Source organism: Theropithecus gelada, chromosome 11 (assembly GCF_003255815.1).
Source record: "Theropithecus gelada isolate Dixy chromosome 11, Tgel_1.0, whole genome shotgun sequence".
Lineage (NCBI taxonomy): Eukaryota > Metazoa > Chordata > Mammalia > Primates > Cercopithecidae > Theropithecus > Theropithecus gelada.
In genome coordinates this window covers 40,007,697-40,031,981 of record NC_037679.1, presented here as the reverse complement: position 1 = coordinate 40,031,981, position 24,285 = coordinate 40,007,697, and the positions used below count along the sequence as shown (strand labels likewise).

At 39.3% G+C, this 24,285-nt stretch overlaps 1 protein-coding gene across 2 annotated transcripts in view; it reads left to right on the top strand.

Annotated features, from left to right (window-relative positions):
- Positions 1 to 2,334: 2,334 nt before the first annotated feature.
- LIN7A (lin-7 homolog A, crumbs cell polarity complex component) overlaps positions 2,335 to 24,285 on the top strand; it is a 157,704-nt gene continuing 135,753 nt past the window's right edge. The window contains exon 1 of one of the 2 annotated variants that reach the window (XM_025402131.1): positions 2,335 to 2,617. In XM_025402131.1, the coding sequence (XP_025257916.1) occupies positions 2,536 to 2,617 (82 nt within the window). In that variant the 5' untranslated portion in view covers positions 2,335 to 2,535. The remainder of the gene's footprint in view (positions 2,618 to 24,285) is intronic. The other variant, XM_025402132.1, reaches the window with a different exon arrangement.

Below are 24,285 nucleotides of genomic sequence, written 5' to 3'. Positions count from 1 at the left end.
TTCCACTACTAAAAATAACAACAGATGAATTTATGGTGATTTATGCTTCCTCTTAATTTCTCTTTTAATCTTGATTTAAAAACAGCAGCAACAACCCTACAGAGTCAACACAGAGAAAGAATGACAGAGCAAATTTTCAAATAGGAAGCTCAAGGCATAAGTCCAGAAATACGCTATGAAATGTTTGGTCCTGAGGATGCATCAGGAAACAAAAAGACAAAAAAACTCTACCTTCATTGACACCACAATCAGGGATTTGTGTTGGAACAGGTACAATTTATGACTTTTGGGCTGATGAATCAAGCTGCTTAAATACATATTCCCTAATAAAGGATGTTGTAAAATAACTATATTAGAAGTCAAGGGATCTGTATGTTCTTTTATCCTCAGTTACTGAGTGAGGTTTAATAATTTTATGCAAAAGCTTAGAACACACTCTGGTATCATTGAGCTCATCTCAACTTCTTTCTGTTGCTTAATTCAGGGAATGTGAATAATGGTAACAAACCAAAGTTGCTTTTTCAACCTCTGGCCTCCAAGAGCACCTCCTTTCAATAATGCTTAGAGTACTTACCGCACAGAAGTTTATGGTTTGCTCACTGTCTCTCAAGCAAGACTGGGCAGAGAGTGGGCCGACTCAATCTTTGCATGGTTAGCACCTAGCACAGAGCTTACCACATGGCTCCAGGGGATGTATGCTTGTACGAATAAATTTGTATATTCTTTACTGTTTTCAAAGCACAATCACATGTATGAGTCCATTAGTCCCTCACAAATCTCAGTGAGATTGCAAGGTAGAATTTGTTTCCTCATATGACAGAATCTCTTTGAGGTTGAATGATATTTTCACCGTATGACAGAGGAGGAAATAGGATCAGTGAGAAATTGTGTGACTTCTGAAGAGCACATAACTAAGACTCAAATGTCAAGACCAGCATTCTTCCTTAAATACTAAATAAAAATAAGCATATCGAACTACTATTTTAGGTTTGTTTTTAGGGTCTGTTAAGTCTATATATGGCCAATCATCTTTGGCTTTCCCACAATGGTGAAATGTTGCTTTTTAAAATTCAATTGTAGACTATAAAATGAAAAAGACCTTCAGAAATCATATCTGTAATCAGAAGAAAATGGCATCAATTATATGCAAATATTTTGCTATAAAACTGTATCTGCCTTTTAGAGTTTATTGCTAGCCCAAACAATTCAGCTCTGTCACAGGGAACAAGATGGAGGCAGCTTTGTCATTTCCAATCCTGCACCCACAGTCACCCCTATTCAGCTTATAGAAGGTTTCTTTATGTCAGGAAATGAATCCCTACTATGACAAGATAGTGAAAGTAGCCTTTTTATTGGGGCGAAGAGGTCACAGTCAGTATTTGAAGGCTCTTGTAATTTAATCCTGATCAACTGACTCTAAAGTCAAGCTTTTAATAACACCATCTCCCACTAGATTACAGGCTACAGGAAGTCAGAGACTAAATTGAACTCCTAAATCAAGGCGTGGCACAAGGCAATGTAACTCTTCTATCTCAATTCCTGGCATATTTGTTAATCAATCAATAAGTGGCATCTCTGACCCACTGGTTAGAAATCAACATGAAAAGTGCTAGGCACATATTTTTCAAACTAAGTGATAGACAACCAAAATCAGTTTGGACATTAAGAGCAAAGTTTTTGTTGTTGAGTGGCTGGGCGGGAGTGGGACATGTTTACAAGACGTGGTATGTAAAAAATTCGGAGAAAATCTGAACACTCTACTTGTTTCTGAGCTACATTTACTGAATTGGTAATGTATTAACAGTGGCTTGAAAAAGAAAAGAAAACTTAGGGATAGAAACTTACCCACATGCTTTTTATTTTGAAGCACTTTTAAGAGGTTTGCTATTTTTTTTTTCCAGGCAATATACTCAGATCCTAAATGAACATCTACTGATGGAACTCTGGCCTTTAGTCAGTTATCTTTATATGCCGTTATAGGTCAACATTCCGAAAAACTTCAACAGAAATTAACTGCAAATGTAATTACATCCCAAACATTTCTGACACTGAAGCATTTTCTCTCTAAAGGAGATGGGATTATTGCATTGGCAATTTCTCTTAATCTGAGAAAACTCATCTCCCACTCCCTCCCCCATATCCCCTTTCTATCCTCTCTTCCCCTGACACACACGCACACGCATGCACACACGTATATTCTGACCATTTTATTAGAGTGGAAAGTTGAAAGAAAGCAGTCCGCCAGCTACACCCACCCAGTGCTCCTGGGGGTGGAATAGCAAAGTTCCAGGGCAGAGCCTTCCCTCCCAGAGCCCGGCGATGCAGTCGCTCTCGGATACCTGCTCAGCTCCGCACCGCAACTGAAAGATCTGCCGCCGCGGAACAGTTGCGTATCCATCTGGCTACCAACCCACCCAAGCTTTCTTCTCCACCACCACCACCTTCTTTCTTCCCCCTCCTCCCCCTCCTTTCCGTCTTCCCTCTCCACCCCCGCCCCCAATCTCCTCCTTTTTTTCTCACTACGAGCGGTTGCTGATGCTGAAGCCGAGCGTCACTTCGGCTCCCACGGCAGACATGGCGACATTGACAGTGGTCCAGCCGCTCACCCTGGACAGAGGTAAGGGAGCGGCTCGCTAGCCAGGCCACCGCGTCCCCTCTCCCCTCCGCCCTCCCCCGCCTGCCAATTCCCACCGGGACACGGGACGCGCTCGGGCCGGGGGAGAAGGGGAGCGAGGACGAACCAGGAAGACGTTCGCGCCTAGAGCAGGACACTTTCTTCCCTTCTCTCTCCCCGCTACATCCCCGCTGCCCCTTCCCACTGTACTCGCCCCGCCGAGGGGACGCCTCCTTCTGGCTCTAGGGTCCCCGCTGCCACTCCCAGTCCCTCGCCGGGTCGTCTCCGGGCCTCTGGCTTTGTTGGAGCGGCTGCTTGGGGACGGCTAGGCGCCAGGGGCTCGGGGTTGGAGAGGGGCAGAGAGCAAGCTCGCCCGGCCGGAGCCCAGAGGAGACCGGCGAGGGAGCCGCCTGTCAGCCTGCTCGGCGCGGGGGCCCGGGAGGAAGGAAGTTTGTCCAGGCGCCGGAGGGCGAGGGTCGGTCCAACTGCTGGAGTCCGGGCGGCCGCTCGGGGGGCGGGCTGGGCGCACCCCGGGGCGGCCGGACGCACAGTGGCGGGGCTGCAGCAGGCAGGGAGCTGCCCTCCGCCGAAAGGGCAAGGCAGAGCGCGGGGAGCCGAGCCCCAGCAGCCGAGCTCAGCTCTCCCCGGCTTCGCGTTCGAAAGCGGCGAGGGTCGCGTCTGCTCCCGCCGCCGGCAGCTCCCAGTCGGTAGCAACTCTTGGCTTCTCCCGCGCCAGCCTCTCTCGTCCTCTCCCAGCTCGGTGCCACCGCGGCGCCCGGGCTGCGGAAGGCGCGGGGACAAAGCGCAGGTCGGGTTAAAATTCAACCTCTGACCTGCGACCCAGTCAGTCCTGCTCTCTGACCGGAATGGGGAAAGTGTTCTCTTCCTCCCCAGGACGCCCCCACCAAGCTCAGGGATGGAGACCTCTGCTGCGATCGGGGCCTCGCTGGTGCACCCGCGCGGGGTTATACCTGTCCCTGAGTGTATGGGTTTCCTTCTTGGCTTCCAACGTCCAGTGATGAAGGCGCTCGAGTCCCACGGCTCTGCAGAGGAGGACACCCGCTAGTCCCTCTCCGCAGCCGCCGGATTTAGGACCCTGGGCGGCCATTTGGAAATGGTGTGCTCAGAAGAAAAATGATTTAGTCCGATGTACCTCTAAAAATTTTCTTTCTAGAGGATTAAACTGAACGGTGGGGCAAGGCAAAAGAGCATCCTGCTGGGAGTACAGTGACAAAGCCAGTGAACTCAGTTTGAGGTTTTTAATTTGAAGAGACTGTGGGTGACTTTAACGCAATCTGTTGGCGCCAGAGCAGATGTTATGTGGTGCCCATAGCAACCTTTCTTAGGATAAGAGTTGAAAAATAAAATGTAATTGATTTTATATTAGAAAATGTTGATTTGCAAGCTGGCAAAATTAATAACAGTAGTTAAAGACCTCAGAAATCCATTGTATAATCCATGATTTTACCCACAATATCATCATCTGCACTAAGCAGGATAAATCCATTGCCGGTAAGAACCAAACAGATGGCAAGCTATCAGAAACTATGGGCTTCCCAAGTATTTATGTTTTAATGTGATGTGCTCTTATATTGTCCCATTACAAAATCACAGTCATTAAACATCCCAAACCAAGTGACTACATTAGGAGCAAAAACTCCAAGAAGATTGCATACTTGAGTCATTTTATATACTACCACTATTACTACTAATAAAAATATTTCAATGTTTGGTTTTTACCCTAGCCCTTAGATGCCTCAGTCAGTTGTTGAGAGGAGGTGCTAATCGGACTAAGATTTATTCTTAAAGTTTGTTCTTGTTCACAACCAAACTCTACTTGTCCTTCTGAATGTGATTACGCCCATGGAGTAGCTCAGGAGGCAAACAGGGTTACCCTGTGGATAGGTCTGAAAAAATTCACCAGCAGCTCATGAAAATCTATAACCAAGAGATGATGGGTTATTGGCATCACCACTGAGCATAAAGTCAATATAAATAAATAATTGTTCTCTGTACCTTATTAAAATATGATTAATTGATTACTTTCATTATTAAACTGATGAAAGAAAAGGTTCTAAAAATTTCCCTGCAAAAAAGGTGCATTTTAAAAGAGGCAGCCCAGTATTACATATCTGGGTCCCAGTTGTAACTCTGATACTCACTCTGCATACATGAGCCTCTTTGGACATCAGATTCTCTCTGTGCCACATCAGGAGTTTGAATTAGATGATTCTAACACTGTGCAGCTTTAGCAGTCTATAATTCAATTAATTAGAGTTAGGACTCAGTTTTTGGTCACCTACTGGGAGATTTTCCAGATCATCTCTCTCCCAGGCTGTTTTGGTACCCTTTGATATGCTTTAAATTGACTTGCTGCTTTGGCCCCATTAAAGCATTTATCACACTCTGTTGCATTTGTCTCCCTATTGGATGGAACTCCTTAAGGGAAGAGACCATTTCTAAATTCATCTTTGAATTATCAGTGTCTGCCATAGTCCCTGACTCACAGTACAATAAAAAATTAATGTTTAGTTGGTGTAAGTAAACTCAGGATAGCAGTAACTTAAGCAATGTTAAAATATAGCGATTTGCTAGTAAACTGAGGTGCATTTCATAGATTCACAGTATTTTGGACATGGAAAGGATGATAGTGATAACATAGGCCAGAGATTCTCAACCTAGCCTTCCCCTTATACACTTGATGGATTCCCATCAGTAACAGTAGCACACCAAAACTGTGACATTTAACCAAGAGAAATTGTGGCAGGTGGGCAAAGGAGAAGAAGGGAAGAAGGTGATTGACAAAGCCTCCCAAGGGCATCCCAGCAAATCTGAATATATAATCTATAATTTTAGAGCTGTTAGTTCTTTTTTGGTATCTTCATTTTACAAATGAAAAAGCATGAAAAAGTGAAGATAAGAGATGTTTTCAAGGTTGCTCTATTTAGTGGAAATTTTATGTTAAAATTGAATTACTTTTTGTTTGCTACCCTTTGACATCATACATGGATATAGTCTTCAGGGCAAACGTTTTAAGCAAACAAATCAAAGCTAGGGATCAAAATCAAGATTTACTGCTTTCCAAATTTGAAAGATATATCTGAAAGTAAGAAACTCAGAAGTCTCCACCTAGCTTCTTGGGTCTGCTCTGGGAAGTAAGCTTTTTCAAGGTCCAGGCTGGGCCCCAAAAGGATGAACAAGGTGATTTCAGACTTCCATGGCTCTGTGCCTATCCAAAACTCTTTTTGATCTGCCATTAAGACCTGAGATCAACCCTGTAAAGCCCTCTGGGTGGCTATGGTTATTGTAAGTTCTTGTTGACTTTGGTCCCAGTCCTTGATATCCTTCACTTAATGAGTACCTATCATAAGCCAGAACCTATTATGGAATTGGTACACACTGGTGTGATAAAAAGATATAATTCTACTTTTCACTGTAATTAGAACCTACTAGGAGAGGGAGATTAAAATACACACAGAGGCAAATATTAATTCATTCAACATTCATTTTTCACCTACTATATGCAAGATGCGTGAGGAATACCAGAAACAAAAGTTCCTGCTTTTGTGGTCCTTACGAGTCTAATGCAAGAGACGGATGATAAGTAAGGGCTTAATTAATTAATTTAACAAATAAGTATTGTGCACCAGACTTATGCCAAACATTGCTTTATACACTGTGCCAGTGCTAATGAACAAAATAAATAAAATCTAATGGCATTTGCATGCTAATGAGAGTCACACAATGAACACATACATATACAACGACAAGTGCCAAGGAGAAGAAATAAAACTGGGTAAATGAGAGTGCTGTAAATGGGGGCTGCTGTTTTAGATGCGTTAGTAAAGGAACACTCTCCTGAGTCAGTGACATTTGAGAAGAGCCCTGTAGAAAGTGAGGAGACAAAGTTGCAGATACCTGGGGAAATGTCCTCAGCAGGGGGAACTCCTGTGCATACTGGGAACATCCAGGAAGGTCAATGTGAAAAAGTGAGAGAGGGAAGAATATGAAAAATGGGATGCGTGAAGTTGGTAGCCAGGGCTCAGTTGATGTAACTCATAACTAGAATTCCAGATTATTTGAAAATTTGAAGTGCTCTGAAGAAAATAAACATGTGGTTGGAATAGAGAATAATGGAGAAGGGCCTGTTTGGTTAGCATTGGTCGAGGAAGGCTCACTGAGAAAGCAAAATTTAAACTGCGTTTTGGTATATTAGATTAGTAAGATCCTTAAGATTCTGGAGAGAGTGAAGAGTATACATAAAAGCAGATCCACAGTCACAACTTGTCTGTCATTCAGTTTATACATTTATAACCAAGAAAATGATTAAAAACTGAAATTACCAAGAAATAATAACACATTAATTATGCATCCTGGGGTAGAAATTTAATTATATATGCCAAGAAAATCTATAGATCAGCTTTTTGCTTCTTTGTATTGCAAGACTAAAACATCATATATTATAATTAGATTTTCAGAAATATACTGAGCACTATAATTTACATGTCACTATGCATAAATCTACATGTTGAATCCAAGTGGTCATAATAGGAGATATATTCATTTTCAGTCCAATATTTTATGTTAGACAGTGGTATAGAAAGTAGTACATGCCATTTACCCTTGTAACAAAGAGAAGATACTGATAAGGAGATTAGGGTGGAATTCTTCTCTTCCAGACTTCAAAATGTTCGTAGCAACTCTTCTCTACATCAGAGGTTAGTTTGCTCAGATTTTAATCTCTAAAACCAGGAATGACCTTCAGCTCAACTCAAGGGAACAAAGCAGAATGCAATCCTTGATACTTAACACGTGGATATTAAAGAACATAAAAATGCTTCAGGAATTAAAGACCGCATGGATTTAGGGACTTTCTAAAGTATGGTAGCTCCAATTCTCCTTCACATTTCATCTCGAGGTCAGAGAAGATAATACAAAATAACTCTTCAAATTTTACCTTTGCTTACTCTGTTCCCCTAATTTTAAGCCAAATGGCTCTTGAATACTCATGGCTTATGAAGGAATAATACAAAACCAACTCTTGGAGAAAAATGAATAATTAAAACATTTCTAATACTTTCCTTATAACATGATTAGTAGCTTCCAATCTGCATTTAAATGCTTACATAAGATACAAGGTTGGTACTACTATCTAACTTTTCTGTGAGTTAAATTCATTTCAGACAAGTTGCAAAAATGTAAATGGAAATCTTTATTTCTTGGCTTCTAAAATAAGTCGTAATTTAAAATATTGATTAAACAAATCCTAGTGTGCTTTTCATTTAAAACAAATCAAACTTTTGTCCTTTAAAAAATCTGCTATAAAACCAAGAGCTTTTATTCTGTGGATTTCAACCTTACGGAAAACAAATATAAGAACAAAAATTGAATGCAAATAACTATCCCATGGGTGCCACACTTGTCATAGAATTTGTGATACGTTACAATTTTTCTCTTTTCCCTTTTCGCTTTTCAAGGCGGGCAGAGCTTATTACTTCATGTATCTTCTTCCAATTCAAGCCCTGGGCAGCCTATAGCTTTTCTAATCGGTTTTATTCACCGGTTTTTATAAAATCCGTATTTGGCAGAAAAGTGCTTTTCCTTACATTCCAGAGGGATTTGCCCCTTCTCTTACTCCTAGTTTATTTGTTTGTTTGTTTTTAATTTGACATGGAGAAAGACTAAGGAAGAAGGAAAATAAAAATTAGGTTAGTCTTTATGTCGTCTTCAAGATGTATGCCCTGGTGTTTCGATCAGGGGTGGAAAAGAGGAGAGCTGACTATATTTTATGTATTTTGTCCTAAATCCTTCCCATAGCAGCAGCCACATGTGTTTTCCTGTACAAAAAAGTAAGTGCTTGCTTGCTCTCTCATGTTTTCTCTGGGCTTCAGCAAATATTTAAAAAAAAATTTTTGAACTGAACTTTTTTATTTCTTTGTAAATCAGTGAGTGTTTCCTTTCACACTATATAGTTACAAAACACCCCTGGAGTTTTGCCTTTTTTTTTTTTTTTTTTTTTTTTGAAACAGAGCCTTGCTCTGTTGCCCAGGCTGGAGTGTGGTGGTGTGATCTCGGCTCACTGCAACCTCTGCCTTTTGGGTTTAAGCGAGTCTCTGACCTCAGCCTCCTGAGTAGCTGAGACCACAGGCACACACTACCAGGCCCAGCTGATGTTTTTGTATTTTTCAACAGAGATGGGTTTTCACCATGTTGGCCAGGCTGGTCTCGAACTCCTGACCTCAGGTGATCCACCTGCCTCAGCCTCCCAAAGTGTTGAAATTACAGGCAAGAGCCACTGCACCCAACCAGTTTTTTATTTGATAATTAAAAGTTACAAAGAGAATGACCCAAATCTCTAAAGCGTTTTGGTTACAAAAATAAAAAGAAATTTGGTGAATCTCTTCTAGTTTGGTGTGTCAGCCACGCGAGCCCTGAGATATATTTGTTGTGCTCCTGTTAGTTATGAAATTAATGCTCTTGCTTATGAGTGTTAGTTTTCAGGGATCACAACTAAGGCCTAGCTATTAAGTAGAGGAAAGAAAACATCTAGGGAGTACCATCAAATAGGAAGGTGTCCTGGGTATTAGAGATGGTGTTATATGCACAATGCCAGTATCTCTTAGAGTTCTTTTCTTAAAGTCGTGACATTTGCCTGTGAGGATATACTTTCCGTCAGGTCAGAGACCATGTTGGGTTTGTTTATGTAGAACCCAGCACATTGTGTGGCACATAGTTGGCACTCTCTTTGTATTTGTTGTTTGAATGAGTGAATGAATGAATAAAATTGGCCTAGCAAGACTTACTGTCATGGATTATTCTTAATGCAACAAAACAAAACAAAACAAAAGCCATCTAACCTAACGTAATGCAAAAGTAGTGGCTACTTTAGGATGTCACTTTGCCTCTCTGTGTGTATGTAGCTGGCTCCTACAAGTGTAGTGCTCTCCAGGGTCAAGAAAGAATGTGAGGTGTTGGTTTTGATAGTCATAGCCCTGATTCGATTGTCTGCATTCACCTTGCTGTTTTAACCTGTGAAATGAATCGTACAAGCTATCGTCAGAATACAACTGAAAAGGTTTTTTAAATGGGTGGAGTTGCTATAGAATTGCCCCCCTCCACACACATACCTATAAGCTATGTTTTTAAATTTTTTAACCATAAATACATGAATGACAGAAGTATGTCCTAATCAACAAATTAAAATGGATTTAACTTGAACTCACTCTGCACTACCAAATGTGCACTTAACCTTAAAAATTATATTAATTTCATCCATACCTTACTTCTGGTTTATTCAGTTGAAATCTTTTTTTTTTAAAAAAAAGATTGAATTTTGCTAAGTAATGTATTAACTGAATTCAAACACTTGTCCAATAAAAATAAATATGCCCAAAGACCACTTGAAAAAAATCATGAGGGATTGAAACTTATTTTGTAGTTATATTCAAGTATCTACCTGTCTTGGACAGAAAACTAGGGGATCTAATTTCCATTGATGGTAATTTTCCTTAGAAACAATATAACTAGTCCAAGTCTAACTATTTGTGCAACTTTTGTTTACTTCCCCAGTGTGGCGATAGTTATATTTCAATATAACATCTTTCGTTTTCAAATTAACCAAAGGATTACCTTTAATAAAAAACGATAGAATAATGGCAGTCACAACATGGCTATAAGATTTAAACCCATAAAATAGATGTAGAAAAATAGCATGAAATTACAGCTGGGTCTATTTAACAATAATGAAGAAAAAATGGGGAATATAATTGAGGGACTGCTGAAAGTGATTTTTGAGGAAAATTGGAGAAAAGCAGTAATTACTGATGGACCAATAACCTGGCTTCCAAAAAAATGACAAAGGTGTTTTGGGAAACTATAGGGCAATCTATTTGTTGTTGCCTCCTGGCCCATATATGTATTTTAAAATATATATAAAATATGTATATACATTTTTTTAAAAAGAATGAGATATTGGCACTTAGAAAAGAAAGTGGTGATCCCAGAGGCTACATGGAAAATGACTAAGAGTAGACCTTGCCAAAGTTCAGACATATGCCATAGTCTGATTATATATTCATGACCACACAACTCTCAGATGCCTTGTGGAAAATGTGGAAATACATAAAGTGGATGATTGCACTGTTGGATTTCTAGTAGAAACACTTCTCCAAGGAAGTTTGGTTCATGGTCTTGTTCAGCACTGTTACCAATATTTTGAATGAGCACCACAGATTATATTTTAATAAACTTTACAGGTGACTAAGCTAGGAGAAATAACAAATAATTTGGCCAACCATACCAATATTCTAAAATTATTCCTAGCTTGAATGGCAGGTTACAATAAAAGAGATAAAATTTAGAGGAAATGAATGTAGCCCTCATGTATTAGATTGAATCAAATTAGAATGTTGATTGCATATTGATTGTACTGGTGTATGACTAGAATAATCTGGTTTAAGAGTAGTTTATTTGGAAAAGATTGAGGACTTTATTTATTAGGTTGGTGCAAAAGTAATTGAAGTTTTTGCCATTGAAGGTAATATCAAAGACTGCAATTACTTTTGCACCAACATAATAATGCACCATGAGCAGTTTGATTAAATTATCAAAATATTATAAAAACTCTCTTGAAAATTAAATACAAAACTATTTAATATCAATAATGTAGAAAAACACTAATACAGCATACCCTAGCAGGGATTATTTTAAAAATATTAGAATAACTGCATTGGTATATTAATCATGTTAATAATGTTTTAAAACATGATGAAAATTAAACTCAATACAATACAAAAATTAACTCAAGATGGATTAAAGATTTAAATGTAAGACCTAAAATCATTAAAAAAAAAAACCTAAAAGAAAACCTAGGCAATACCATTCAGAACATAGGCATGGGCAAAGACTTCATGACTAAAACACCAAAAGCAAATAGCAACAAAAGCCAAAATAGACAAATGAAATCTAATTAAACTAAAGAGCTTCTGCACAGCAAAAGAAACTACCATCAGAGTGAACAGGCAATCTAGAGAATGGGAGAAAATTTTGGCAATCTACTCATCTGACAAAAGACTAATATCCAGAATCTACAAAGAAACAAATTTACAGGAAAAAAGCAAACAACCACATCAAAAAATGGGCAAAGGATATGAACAGACATTCCTCAAAAGAAGACATTTATGCAGCCAACAGACACATGAAAAAATGCTCATCATCACTGGCCATCAGAGAAATGCAAATGAAAACCACAATGAGATACCATCTCACTCCAGTTAGAATGGCAATCGTTAAAAAGTCAGGAAACAACAGATGGTGCAGAGGATGTGGAGAAATAGGAACGCTTTTACACTGTTGGTGGGAGTGTAAACTAGCTCAACCATTGTGGAAGACAGTGTGGTGATCACAAGGATCTAGAACTAGAAATGCCATTTGACCCAGCGATTCCATTACTGGGTATATACCCAAAGGATTATACATCATGCTACTATAAAGACATATGCACATGTATGTTTATTGCGGCTCTATTCACAATAGCAAAGACTTGGAAGCAACCCAAATGTCCATCAATGATAGACTGGATTCAGAAAATGTGGCACAGGCCGGGCAGGGTGGCCCAAGCCTGTAATCCCAGCACTTTGGGAGGCCGAGACGGGTAGATCCTGAGGTCAGGAGATCGAGACCATCCTGGCTAACATGGTGAAACCCCGTCTCTACTAAAAAATACAAAAAACTAGCCAGGCGAGGTGGCGGACGCTTGTAGTCCCAGCTACTCGGGAGGCTGAGGCAGGAGAATGGCGTAAACCGGGGAGGCACAGCTTGCAGTGAGCCAAGATCGCGCCACAGCGCCACTGCACTCCAGTCTGGGTGACAGAGCAAGACTCCGTCTCAAAAAAATAAATAAATAAATAAAAATAAAAAAAGAAAAAAGAAAAAAGAAAATGTGGCACATATACACCGTGGAATACTACGCAGCCATAAAAAAAGGATGGAGTGTATGTCCTTTGCAGGGACGTGGGTGAAGCTGGAAAACGTCATTCTCAGCAAATTTATCACAAGGACAGGAAACCAAACACCGCACACTCTCACTCATAGATGGGAATTGAACAATGAGAACATATGGACACAGGGTGGGGAACATCGCACACCGGGGCCTGTCGGGGGGTGGGGGCTGGAGGCTCGGGGAGGGATAGCATTAGGAGAAATACCTAATGTAAATGACTAGTTGATGGGTGCAGCAAACCAGCATGGCACATTGTATACCTATGTAACAAACCTGCACATTGTGCACATTTATCCTAGAACTTAAAGTATAATTAAAAAAAAAAAAATGATGAAAAACAAATTAACAGTTAGCAGTGTCTCTCAACTGAGACACCATTGGTAGGTAAGGCGCTAAGTTTATTTGTCATATAAGAGGTTTAGTATCCCTAGTTCCCAGGAGCTAAATGCCAGCTTGAATCACACTGTGTTAACTGAAAATACCCAGTGAATTTCCACATTCCCTTTTTAAAGGCAGTTCTATCTCTTGTAGCTGAGAACCATCAGTGTCCAAAAAAGTAGAATAGTTCAACATTAGAAAACAGTTTACTGTGGCCAGGCGTGTTGGCTCACGCCTGTAATGTCAGCACTTTGGGAGGTCGAGACAGGGGGATCACGAGGTCAGAAGATCGAGACCACGGTGAAACCCCGTCTCTACTAAAAATACAAAAAATTGGCCCTGCGCGGTGGCCGGCGCCTCTAGTCCCAGCTACTCGGGAGGTTGAGGTAGGAGAATGGCGTGAACCCGGGAGGCGGAGCTTGCATGAGCGGAGATCGCGCCACTGCACTCCCGCCTGGGCAACACAGCGAGACTCTGTCTCAAAAAAAAAAAAAAAAAAAAAGAAAGAAAGAAAGAAAGAAAAGAAAATCGTTTACCTAACTCTTTGCCAGATTAAAGGAGAAAAAAACATATCATTTTAGTATATATTGATAAAGGCATGTGATGAAAACATTAATATCTGATTTAAAAACAACTTTTAGTAATCTCTAAATAGAGGGCTTCCTTAACTTGATAAAAACTAGGCATCAGTTGCCTCCAATGTCAATTTTTTCTTTTTCTTTTTTTTTGAGACGGAGTCTCGCTCTGTCGCCCAGGCTGGAGTGCAGTGGCCCGATCTCAGCTCACTGCAAGCTCCACCTCCTGGTTTCACCCATTCTACTGCCTCAGCCTCCCGAGTAGCTGGGACTACAGGCGCCGGTCACCACGCCTGGCGAATTTTTTTTGTATTTTTTTAGTAGAGACGGGGTTTCACCATGTTTGCCAGGATGCTCTCGATCTCCTGACCTTGTGATCCACCCGCCTCGGCCTCCCAAAGTGCTGGGATTCTCAAATATTATATTTAGAGGCGAAAGAGTGAACATTTCTGTTCATATCAGACACAGCACAAAAATGATTTAACCAATGTTATAAAACAATAAATAACAAAATGTTAAATAGAAACTGTCAAAATAATCATTTCCAGATTGATTATCAACTACAAAGCTATTAGATGATATTAGCGAATTTGCTAAGGTTATACAACCTTTCATATGCCCAAATCAATGATCCTATTTCTAAAGAGTGTCCAAAAAAACAATCAATCCCTTATATTCAAATAATAAGTTAAAAAATTGATGGAAAACTAACTTATAATAAAGAAGGAATTTTAAAAATAGGAATGAAAATAGGAGCAAAACAGCTAAAATTATATTTTTGAATGCCTTCTGTATGTCATGTTTACTCTATATTTAAGGAGAGTGATACAGAAATAAACAAGATAGATTCTCTGTTAGTGATGGTGCTTATGTTCTAGTTAAATCAACAGATAAAATATTTAAATAAGTAAACAAATAGTATGATTCCAGAGAGCAAAGTGCAGAGAAGAAAAGTGAACAGTGGAATAGGACTGAAAGCTACACCATGAGATTCTGGAAGGGCTCTCCAAGGAGGTGACGTTACAGGAGAAACAACCATGCAACGAACGATCTGAAAGAAGAATACTTTGAGAAGAGGAAAGAGCTAGTGCAAAGATGATCATGTTGCAGGGTACAAGCAATAGCAAGCAGTAACTAGAAGAAAGAAAATAAAGAGGAGAACGGAGCAGATGGATACAGGGTGGTAGTCAGGTGGTAATGCTTATTTTACAAGATTTTCATGAGGATTACATGAGATAATGGAAAGCAAAATACTGTGCAAACTGTAAAGTGACATTTTAATACATTTTCTTCAAGTTTCTATTGCACTCGAAGTCATTTCTCGAGTATTATATTGTTTGGGAAGTCACATCGTTCTGTATTTAAAAACATACACTCCAGAACTCATCCTGCCTGGGTTTGAATCACAGCTTTTCTGCTTAATAGCTCTCCAATGTCCCTCAAAGTTACTTGAATAAGTCTTAGTTTTCTTATCTGTAAAATGGAAAATAGTAATAACAGCACTGACCCCATAGAGTTGTTGGTTTTAAATGAGTTAATATGTATAAAGCACATAGAACAGGTCTGACATATTGTAACTACCCAACAATGATTATTATTTATTTGCTGAGTCCTGGATATCATATACTTCCACCCTCCTGCCAAGAGGCAAGGACAGAGAATGTTTGCTGCCTTCAGGCTATATGAAGAGGCAAGGGCTCAGTTTATTTTGGTATCTCCAGAAGCAGGAAGCACTTGGAGATGCCTGGAGGTCCAAATAAAAATTGTCCTGTATACTCACCTAATTTGTCATCCTGCTCTTTCCCCAAATCACACACTTCTTGATGCTTCAATTAACACTTTTTAAATAATTCTATTAGAACACTTACCACATGACGTTGAAATTTTCTTCTATATGGCTGTCACCCTAAAAATATGTGTTTTAATATATATCTTTCTGTACTCATTGCCTATCACAGTGATTGAAAGATACGTGCTCAAACATTTGCTGGGTAAATTAGTGGTTTGTCTTCAAATATTGCATAGTTTTAGAGGGTAAAACTAGGTAAATGAGTGAAGGATATAAACTGACATTTTTTATTCAAGAAAAAATTTCCTACACTTATTCTCTTTAAAATTAGACTCAGGCAGTGCCTTCTGGGAATTAATGAGCATCATATTAGTGGAAATGGACAGGCAAAATTGAATGACAATTTGTAAAAGTTGTTACAGATGACCTTTGAGATTCAGTGATAGTTTAGGACACGAATTAGAGTTTATGTAGATGTTCAGCTGTCTTATTTTATTTTTCTAATATAAGCTAATCACATACAGAAATCAAATGTGTACTAAATAATTGAATGGGGTAAATATAACCAAGAGTGACTTTTAACTTTTTTTTAGTTCTGTTTAATTGCAATGCATCACATGATGCTGAGAGAGGCAAAAGTGACTTTAGGGGTGTGAGCTTTGGATCCAGATGGCTGAGTCCCAGTCCTGTCTATCCCTGCTTCATCCTATCCATATAACCTTGACCTGTTACTGTCCTTTCTGTACTTTAGTTTTCCTCTGTAAAACTGAAAATAATTATAGTCTCTGCCATATAAGGTTGCTGTAAATATCAAATGAGAAAACACATGCAAGTGCTTAGAACACAACCAGGTCCATAGTAAGTGCTCAATAATTATTTTATTCTCCACCTCTTCTCCCCAGGGGTGGATTTTCCCTAATGCAATAAATGAAAAAATGCATGGGCTTCAGATGTAGACACATAAGGATTTGAATTGTAGTTCTGCCACTTACCCTCTATGAAAGCTTTGAATATTGCTACTCTCTCCACGCTGTACTTCTTTCATCCTTACTATAGGAAACATGACACCAAGTTTGCATGGTGACACATTCCTTTGATTATTCTTTCCTTTGCTTAGTCATTCAGTGTAAAGTAAATGATAGCCTAATGAGTGCCCAGTACCAAGGCAAGGCTAGGGAAAGAGCTAATATTCTAGGGAAGAAGACAGTTATTATGCAGATAATTTAGGATAACATATTTTGAGTAGGATAACAACAGCTCACATACACTGAATATTTACTACATGCCAGACATAGTGCTTAGCACTTTTCATGTTTCATTTTAATTAATCTTCACAACAAACTTATAAGGCAACAAGCCTCACAGCAAACTTTCAATTAATCTTCACAACAAACAAAATGCAAAACAGTATTTGTATTTTGAAGAATTGAGGCATAAAGAGGCTAAATAAAGAGGAATGGAACTCAGCCTGGTTGATTCTTGAGAACTTAAGCTTAACCACTAGACTATAATATCAATAACAAGTGCATAGATCAGTAATAGCATCTATAGCAAGCTCTGAGGAACACGAACTTGTAAGGAACAATTGAGACACAGGTGCTTGCAAAGACTTCAAAGAACAGACAGGTAGAAGGCACACCAGGAGAGTACGTTGTATGATAAAAAAAGGACGGAACTTTGTCCAATGCTTACAAAAGGAACTTACATACCAATTTGGTAAGGCAATTTAAGTAATATATTTTTAAGGTCCAGCACAATTATTGAAAAATAGCAGATGTTAAATAAATGATTGTGCTTATTAATAGTGGTTATTAATTTCTTAGTACAAAAGGCAAAAATACCCATAGACACTGTATTAGGCAGGGTTTTTCAGAGACACAGAGCCAGCAAGATATACAGCTATAAATTTATGAGAAGAGGATTTATTAGAGGAATTGGCTTACACAATTATGGAGGCTGAGAAGACCCACATGCCCCTCAGAACCAGGAAAGCCAGCGGTGTAACTCAGTTTGAGACAGAAAGCCTGAGAACCCCAAGGGTTGCTGGTGTAAATCCCAGAGTCCAGAAACCAGAGAAACTGCAGTTCTGATGTCCAAGGACAAAAGAAGAAAGGTTTTCCAGCTCTAGTAGAAAGTGTGCAAGTTCGCCTTTCTTTTGCCTTTTTGTTTTATCTGGGCTAGGGTGCCCGCCCACATTAGGTGAGGGTGGATCTCCTTTACTCAGTTCAGACTCAAATTCCAATCTCTTCCAGAAACACCCCCACAGACATAACAAGAAATAGTGATTTACTGACTACAATAGTGCCCTCCCTTATGCAAGGGGGTATGTGCCAAGACCCCCAGGGGCTGCCTGAAGCCAAGGTTAGTAGTGAACCCTCTGTATACTATGTTTTTCTTATACAGAAATGGGCAGGTAGTGTATACAGGACAAAGGGATGATTCATATCCCAGACAGAGACAGAAGGCAAGGGGTTTCATCGTGCTACTCAGAGCAAATCACAATTTAAAGTAGATGAATCGCTCATTTCTAGAATTTTCCATTTAATATTTTTGAACAGAGATTGACTTCAGGTAACCTAAACCACAGAAATCGAAACTGGGGATAAGGGTGGATTACTGTACCTGGGTATCTTTTAATTCAGTCAAATTGACACTTAAAATTAACTATCTCAGATTACATTATAAGAAAGTACCAGAAATATTCTGATCCTTCTTCCCAAGCTGTGCTAGTGAACCAACAGATTATGACTGTGACATTCAGGTTACCTTTCAGTGGCCTATAATGCATAGGCAAAACTTCTTTATATGGACCTGCAATTTTGACAGGCTCACAAAAAGGAGTGAAAAGTGGTAATAGTACCCCAAGTCTTCTTTCCTCATAGTCTTTTGCCTCCAAGTGAGAGGAGAGAAAAGCATTTGCGAATGTAGCAGGCCCTGAATTTCAGTCATGAAGACAGAATCGTGACATCTTTTTCCCTTTAATATTAGTTGTGAATGTCCTGAAAGACATAAACAGACTGCTCTTATCCATCATAATTAAAATACATGCCTTGAGGTTTTAATATGGATTTTAGTGGCCCAAATAATGCCATATTTTTCTAGCACTCAATCTGGAAGAGATGTTCTACCTAAGTAAACTTACAGATAACAGATGCTTACTCCTGTAGGCCAAAACTTTTATTTTTAACCATTTTTAACCTAAACATAGGATTTATTTCCTTTTCTGTTTCATTACAGTGTATGTTTTCCAGCAAATGGGCTTTTTTGTAAAGAGTAGAAGATAAAACAAATAAGGCAGTTGAATTTAATGCACATTACTGAAGGAATGCTGAGATACTTATTTCGTGAACTCAAGGGGAAAATTTGCATCCTTCCAGCTTCTCAGACCTATTTTACTTAGCTGGGTTTGACAGATACATGCCTCTGGATGAATGAGATACTCTGTGACCAGGCAGACATTAATTTCTTCTGATGTCACACATTTTTCAAATATTGCCAGTTTGGCATCCACATGGTAACTACCAATAGGAAAATGTTAAGATGGGTGTACGTTATAGGCCGAATGTTTCTGTTCCCCAAAAATGCATATGTTGAAGCCCTAACCTGTAATGTGATGGTATTTGAGGTGGGCTTTTAGGAGGTAATTAGGTTTCCATGAAGTCAAAAGGGTGGGGCCCCCATGATGGGATTGTCAGCCTTCTAAGAAGAGAAAGAGACCAGAGCATGCTCCCTCCCGCCCTCCCCGACGCCTTCGTGCTCACTTGCTCTCCCTCTGGCTCCTGACTTGTGAAGACAGATCCAGAAGGCTGCTGTTTGTAACCAGAAGAAGGCCCTCATCAGGCAGAATCTGCTGGCACTCTGATCTTGGAAGTGCCAGCCTCCAAAACTATGAGAAATAAACATCAGTTGCTTAAGCCACTCAGTGTGTGGCATTTTGTTATAGCAGTCTGCCTTAGTCTATCTGGGCTGCTATAACAAAATACCATAGACCAGGTCACTTATAAACAACAGACGTATATTTCTTATGGTTCTGGAGTCTGGGAATTCCAAAATCAACGTACCAGCATATTTTATGTCTGTTTAGGGGCTGTTTTTCCTGGTTCTTAGAGGACACCTTCTTGCTGTGTCCTCACATGGCAGAAGGGGCAAGGCAGCTCTCTGAGGCGTTATCGCCAGAGCCCTCTTGACCTAATCATATCTCAAAGTCCTTACCTTCTAATACCATCACACTGGTGATTAGGTTTCAGCATAGGAATTTTGGAGGGACACATTCAGACCATACCACAGCTGGAGCTAAGAAAGTGTAGCAATCATTACATGATCTTGGCCTCAGCAATCCTCTGTCCTAAGTAGCTGAACAGATTAGCCACAGGCCAGATAGATGTACATGGATATTAGAACTGGATATTATTATATTATTATATTACATATTACATATGGATATTATTATATATTACAACTTAATATTATCCATATTAAGGTGTTCCTGTTTTTTGCTTAGTTATATTTATTTTTTCTTCTCTGCATTTAGAAATCTCCATCTTTCATGTACTGACAAGTTTTCAAAACTTCTTCTCTTGGATCACTCCCCATTATTTTCAGAGCTTTAAAGAATATAATTTAATTATGTATATTTTTAAAATTTCTCCTAAATATGTTTCAAGATGAGATTTTCTCATCTTTGTAAACTGTAAATTTTCCAAATGTGACGGAGTTCTAATCAATTGTCTTATATTCAAATAATACTTTAACGATCTAATGTTGATGTGAGCCTTTGCCTATTTTGCTCTGTCTTTATTTTATTGTTTATAATGCTGGCCCTGGGGTTTAGAGTATATATCCTTAATTTAACACAGTCTTCCTTAAAATAATATCACTTATAACTGAAAATATACTTCTCAGTGCTCCCTCCCATCTTTGGTGCTATTGTTGTATCTATAATCCCATAATTATTGCTACAAATTTTGCCTTAACCCAGAGGTCACAAACTATAGCCCTGATACCAAATCTATCTTGAGACTTAAAATTGGCTTTTACATATTTAAATAGTTGAAAAACATGAAAGAAAAATATTTTGTGACACGTGGAAATCATATTAAATTCAAATTTCAGCATCCATAAGTGAAGCTGATTGGAGCACAGCCATACTCATTTACTCACAAATTGTCTACGGGCTGCTTTCCTGCTACAGCTGCAGAGTTGAGTAGTTGGGACAGAGACTGGTCTGTAAACTATTTACTATATGGGCCTAATACTTTTCAACCTCTGTTTATAAAGCACTGAAGAAAAATAAAAGAAGAAGTTGTATTTTATATTGACTTTCGACTTAACCATTTGAGGTGCTCCACTCTCAGCCTTAGGTCTTCAGTGTGCACCTGTGTCACAGGGGGATTCTGTCTCTTTGCTCTCTACCTTTCCCCCGGGGTAGACTGCAGTTGCTTGTGACTTGATACTGAACACGCTTAGTGGTGGAGATGAAGGTGTTTCTCTGTTGTCCTGGTCCAGCCTCAGTCTTAGGAAGTCCCTGTGTGTCTGGGTCTCAAGCATAGGGCTTTTTCAGGATCCTGCCTTTCCTTGGTCTGCCAGACTAAATTCAGCCTTCTGTCTATGGAGAGTCTTGTGTGGGAGAGTTCCCTGCCCCTTTCCAGTGGTAGGAAATCTATAATAATATACCGATACTATCATAGGATTTCAGGACTAGGACTGTTTCCTGCCCTCTCCTTCCCACCCCATTCCTGGGGTAGAAGGTTTTTTGCTTTTATCCTTCTCCCAGTTGTAATGGGTCTTCACGTCTTGTTTTCCACCCTGATCTGCTCTTTCTAGAAGCACCTAGTGGAAATTTGTGGAAATCTGTGAGTGCTTGCCACTCTCAAAGGTTATATACTCATGCTTGCTCACAGTTGGCCCTTCACAAATTTGTTAAACATTTTAGCTGAATTTCTCTTACTTATTTGAAATAGCACTCCGTGTCTGTTCTTCCCATGCTCTGCCACAGGTCAGGGAGCCTGTGTTCACTTTCCAACTCCTCTTAGAGGGGTTTTCACCCTTTTACTACTACTGTTTTGCAACGTTAACTCGTACAATATGAACTATAAGTTATTCTCACCTAGCAGAGTAAGAAACTGTGTTCCCAGATGGGAAGACAGACTTAGAAACCACTTTTGCAGCGTGGTTAATTTTGGGTGCTTATTTGTACATCTCAGCAACAACCAGCATGCATTCCTTGACGATGGAAATACATTCTGAGAGGAGAGAAGCATTAGGTGACTTTATTGTGGGAATGTCGTATGTAGAGTGTACTTGTAAAAACCTAGATAGTATAGCCTACTACACACCTAAGCTGTATGGTATAGCCTATGCTCCTGGGCTACAAACCCATACAGGCTGTGACTGCACTGAATACTGTAGGCAGTTGTAACACAATGATAAGTGTTTGTGTATCTGAATATAGAAAAGGTACAGTGAAAATACAGCATCATAATCTTATGGGATCATTATCATATATGCAGCTCCTCCTTGACTGAAATGTTTTTATGTAGTCCTTGACTGTATTTGGTTATGCAAACTCTTTTTCTGTTGTTGCTCATATTTCAAATTAAAATCCAACTTAGAGATGAATTTAAGTGAGTCTGTAATATGGTAGACTGAGCCAACACAGAAACAGAAGATTACAAATATCAAGACATGCCAGATAAAATTTAACAATTAAAAAACAGTAGCTTAGATTGCAAATGAAGGAGTATAATCTCTAAGTGTCAGAAATTGAAGGGAAAGTGAAAGCTGGAATGGGAGAGGTGGGAGCTGACAGTTTAGTAGAAGTAGAGGGAGGGAGATGAAAAGGGAGCAAGGGGTCCCAGACAGCCCCATGCCTGGGGGCAATACAGAACTGGAGGTGAGACATTAGAGTTGTAATATGCCCATAAGCCAAACTGCATTACCTAGTTTGCGATCTGAGTATATGCCACCTGCTTGGTTCAGGAAACCACCTTTCAAGGAATGTACATAGGCCAGGCATGGTGGCTCACACCTGTAATCCCAGTACTTTGGGAGGCCAACATGGGTAGGATTGCTTGAGCTCAGGAGTTTGAGACCAGCCTCATCTCTACGAAAATAAATAAACAAACAAACAAATAAATAAATAAATAAATAAATAAATCAGCCAGGCCTGGTGGTGCATGCCTGTAGTCCCAGCTACTATGGAGGCTGAGGTGGGAGGATCACTTGAGTCTGGGAGATCAAGGCCACTGTGAACTGTGATTGTGCCACTGCACTTTGGCCTGAATGACACAGGGAAATGATGTCTCAGAAAAAGAAGAAAAAGAAAAGAAAAAAATAAAAGAAAAAAATGTACATAAAATGAATTGTAGGCCAAGGCATACTGGAGATGGTAAAATGAAAGATAGCACTCTTAAACATTTATTTACACTGGTTTCTCATAGAAGAAACAGCCCCTGCCAAAAGTGTGCTCACAATTAAACATTAAAAACATATGAGGAGGAGCCAGAATATGGGATGAATCAGTGCACACAACAAACCGACACGTTAATGAGGCCTGTGTTTCAGGCAGAGGGAACAGAAATCTCAAGGGAAAAGGTTATGTTTGAAGAGTGGAGCGATCTTGATACAAAAGTCAGAAACTATAAAATAAACATATTTATAATTATTAAAAATATGTATTGTAAAAGAATAGAAACTATAAAGAACATAGCACTGAAATAATAATAGGTAAATTTGAAAAAAAGATTATTTTAAAATATAAGAATACTGAAGAAAGATACTTTTAAAAATAAAATGGCATCAAATTTTATATTAAAGTTATAAAACAAACATTTTAAAACTATAATACCATTTTTATGTATTCACAAAAAAAAAATAGCACCATTTTCCTTTAAACTGATGCTATAGCCTTTTGTCTGAAATGACTTTTGAACTTAAAAGGAAGCTATTGTGAGTTAGGTATTAAAACAGCCAGTTTATGTTTGCCTTTTATTTCCTGAGCCACTGATCTGGTCATCCTTTGCATTCAAATCTTCAGTGGCTTCTCATTGTCTAATATTCTTAATATGGCTGGCCTGCTGGGTTTTGTGGAACTGGGTCCATGGTTTCTTTGCCAGTTTGCCCTCTCACCACTTTGTAAGTATTTTTCAATTTTTCCCGTTTATAAGCATATCTTTCTCCTCTTGAATTTGCTGTTGCCTTGCCCAGAAATGCTTTTTCCTCAGATAATAACTTACCCTGAGCTTCATTCAATCTCTTGTTGCTCATATTTCACCTCCCCAGAAGTATTATCCGCCATATCTAAATTGTCTTTTCCCTACTCCCATCATTCTTTATTCTCTATCCCAGCTTAATTTGTTTTTATAACATTTTTATTAACTGACCATATGCCAATATTTATTTGTGTATAGCTTTTCTCCTCTACTTATGATGTCCCAAATGCTAGAACACAGTCTGGTACATTGTAGATTTTTATCAAATATATGTTGAATAAATAAGAATAACCTCAGAGTCGTGTTGTGTTGCTCTCTGCGGGAAAGCTCTTCCCTTCCTCTTCTTCTCTTTACCTGGCAAATGCCTACTTGTCTTTTTGGCACTCAGTTTCCAAATCCTCATGAAATCTTTTCCTATTCCTGCAACCTACGTTATTTCCTTCTGCTTTTACTTCCAAAGCACCTGTATACCCATTTGTAAATGCATTCACTTATCACAACAAATTCTTATTGAGGGCCCAGTATATTTCAGCCTCTGTTCTAGGTTTTGGGGCTGCAGCAGTGAATACAACAGACACAATCTCAACTCTCAGGAAGCTTCTGTTCTAGTGAGGTGGGGACAAGTGGCAAACAAGCAGGATAATTGGAGAAGCATGGCCCAGTCAGAGGAAACAGCAAGTGTAAATTCCCTGAGGCAGTAATGATCTAAAGTGTTGGAG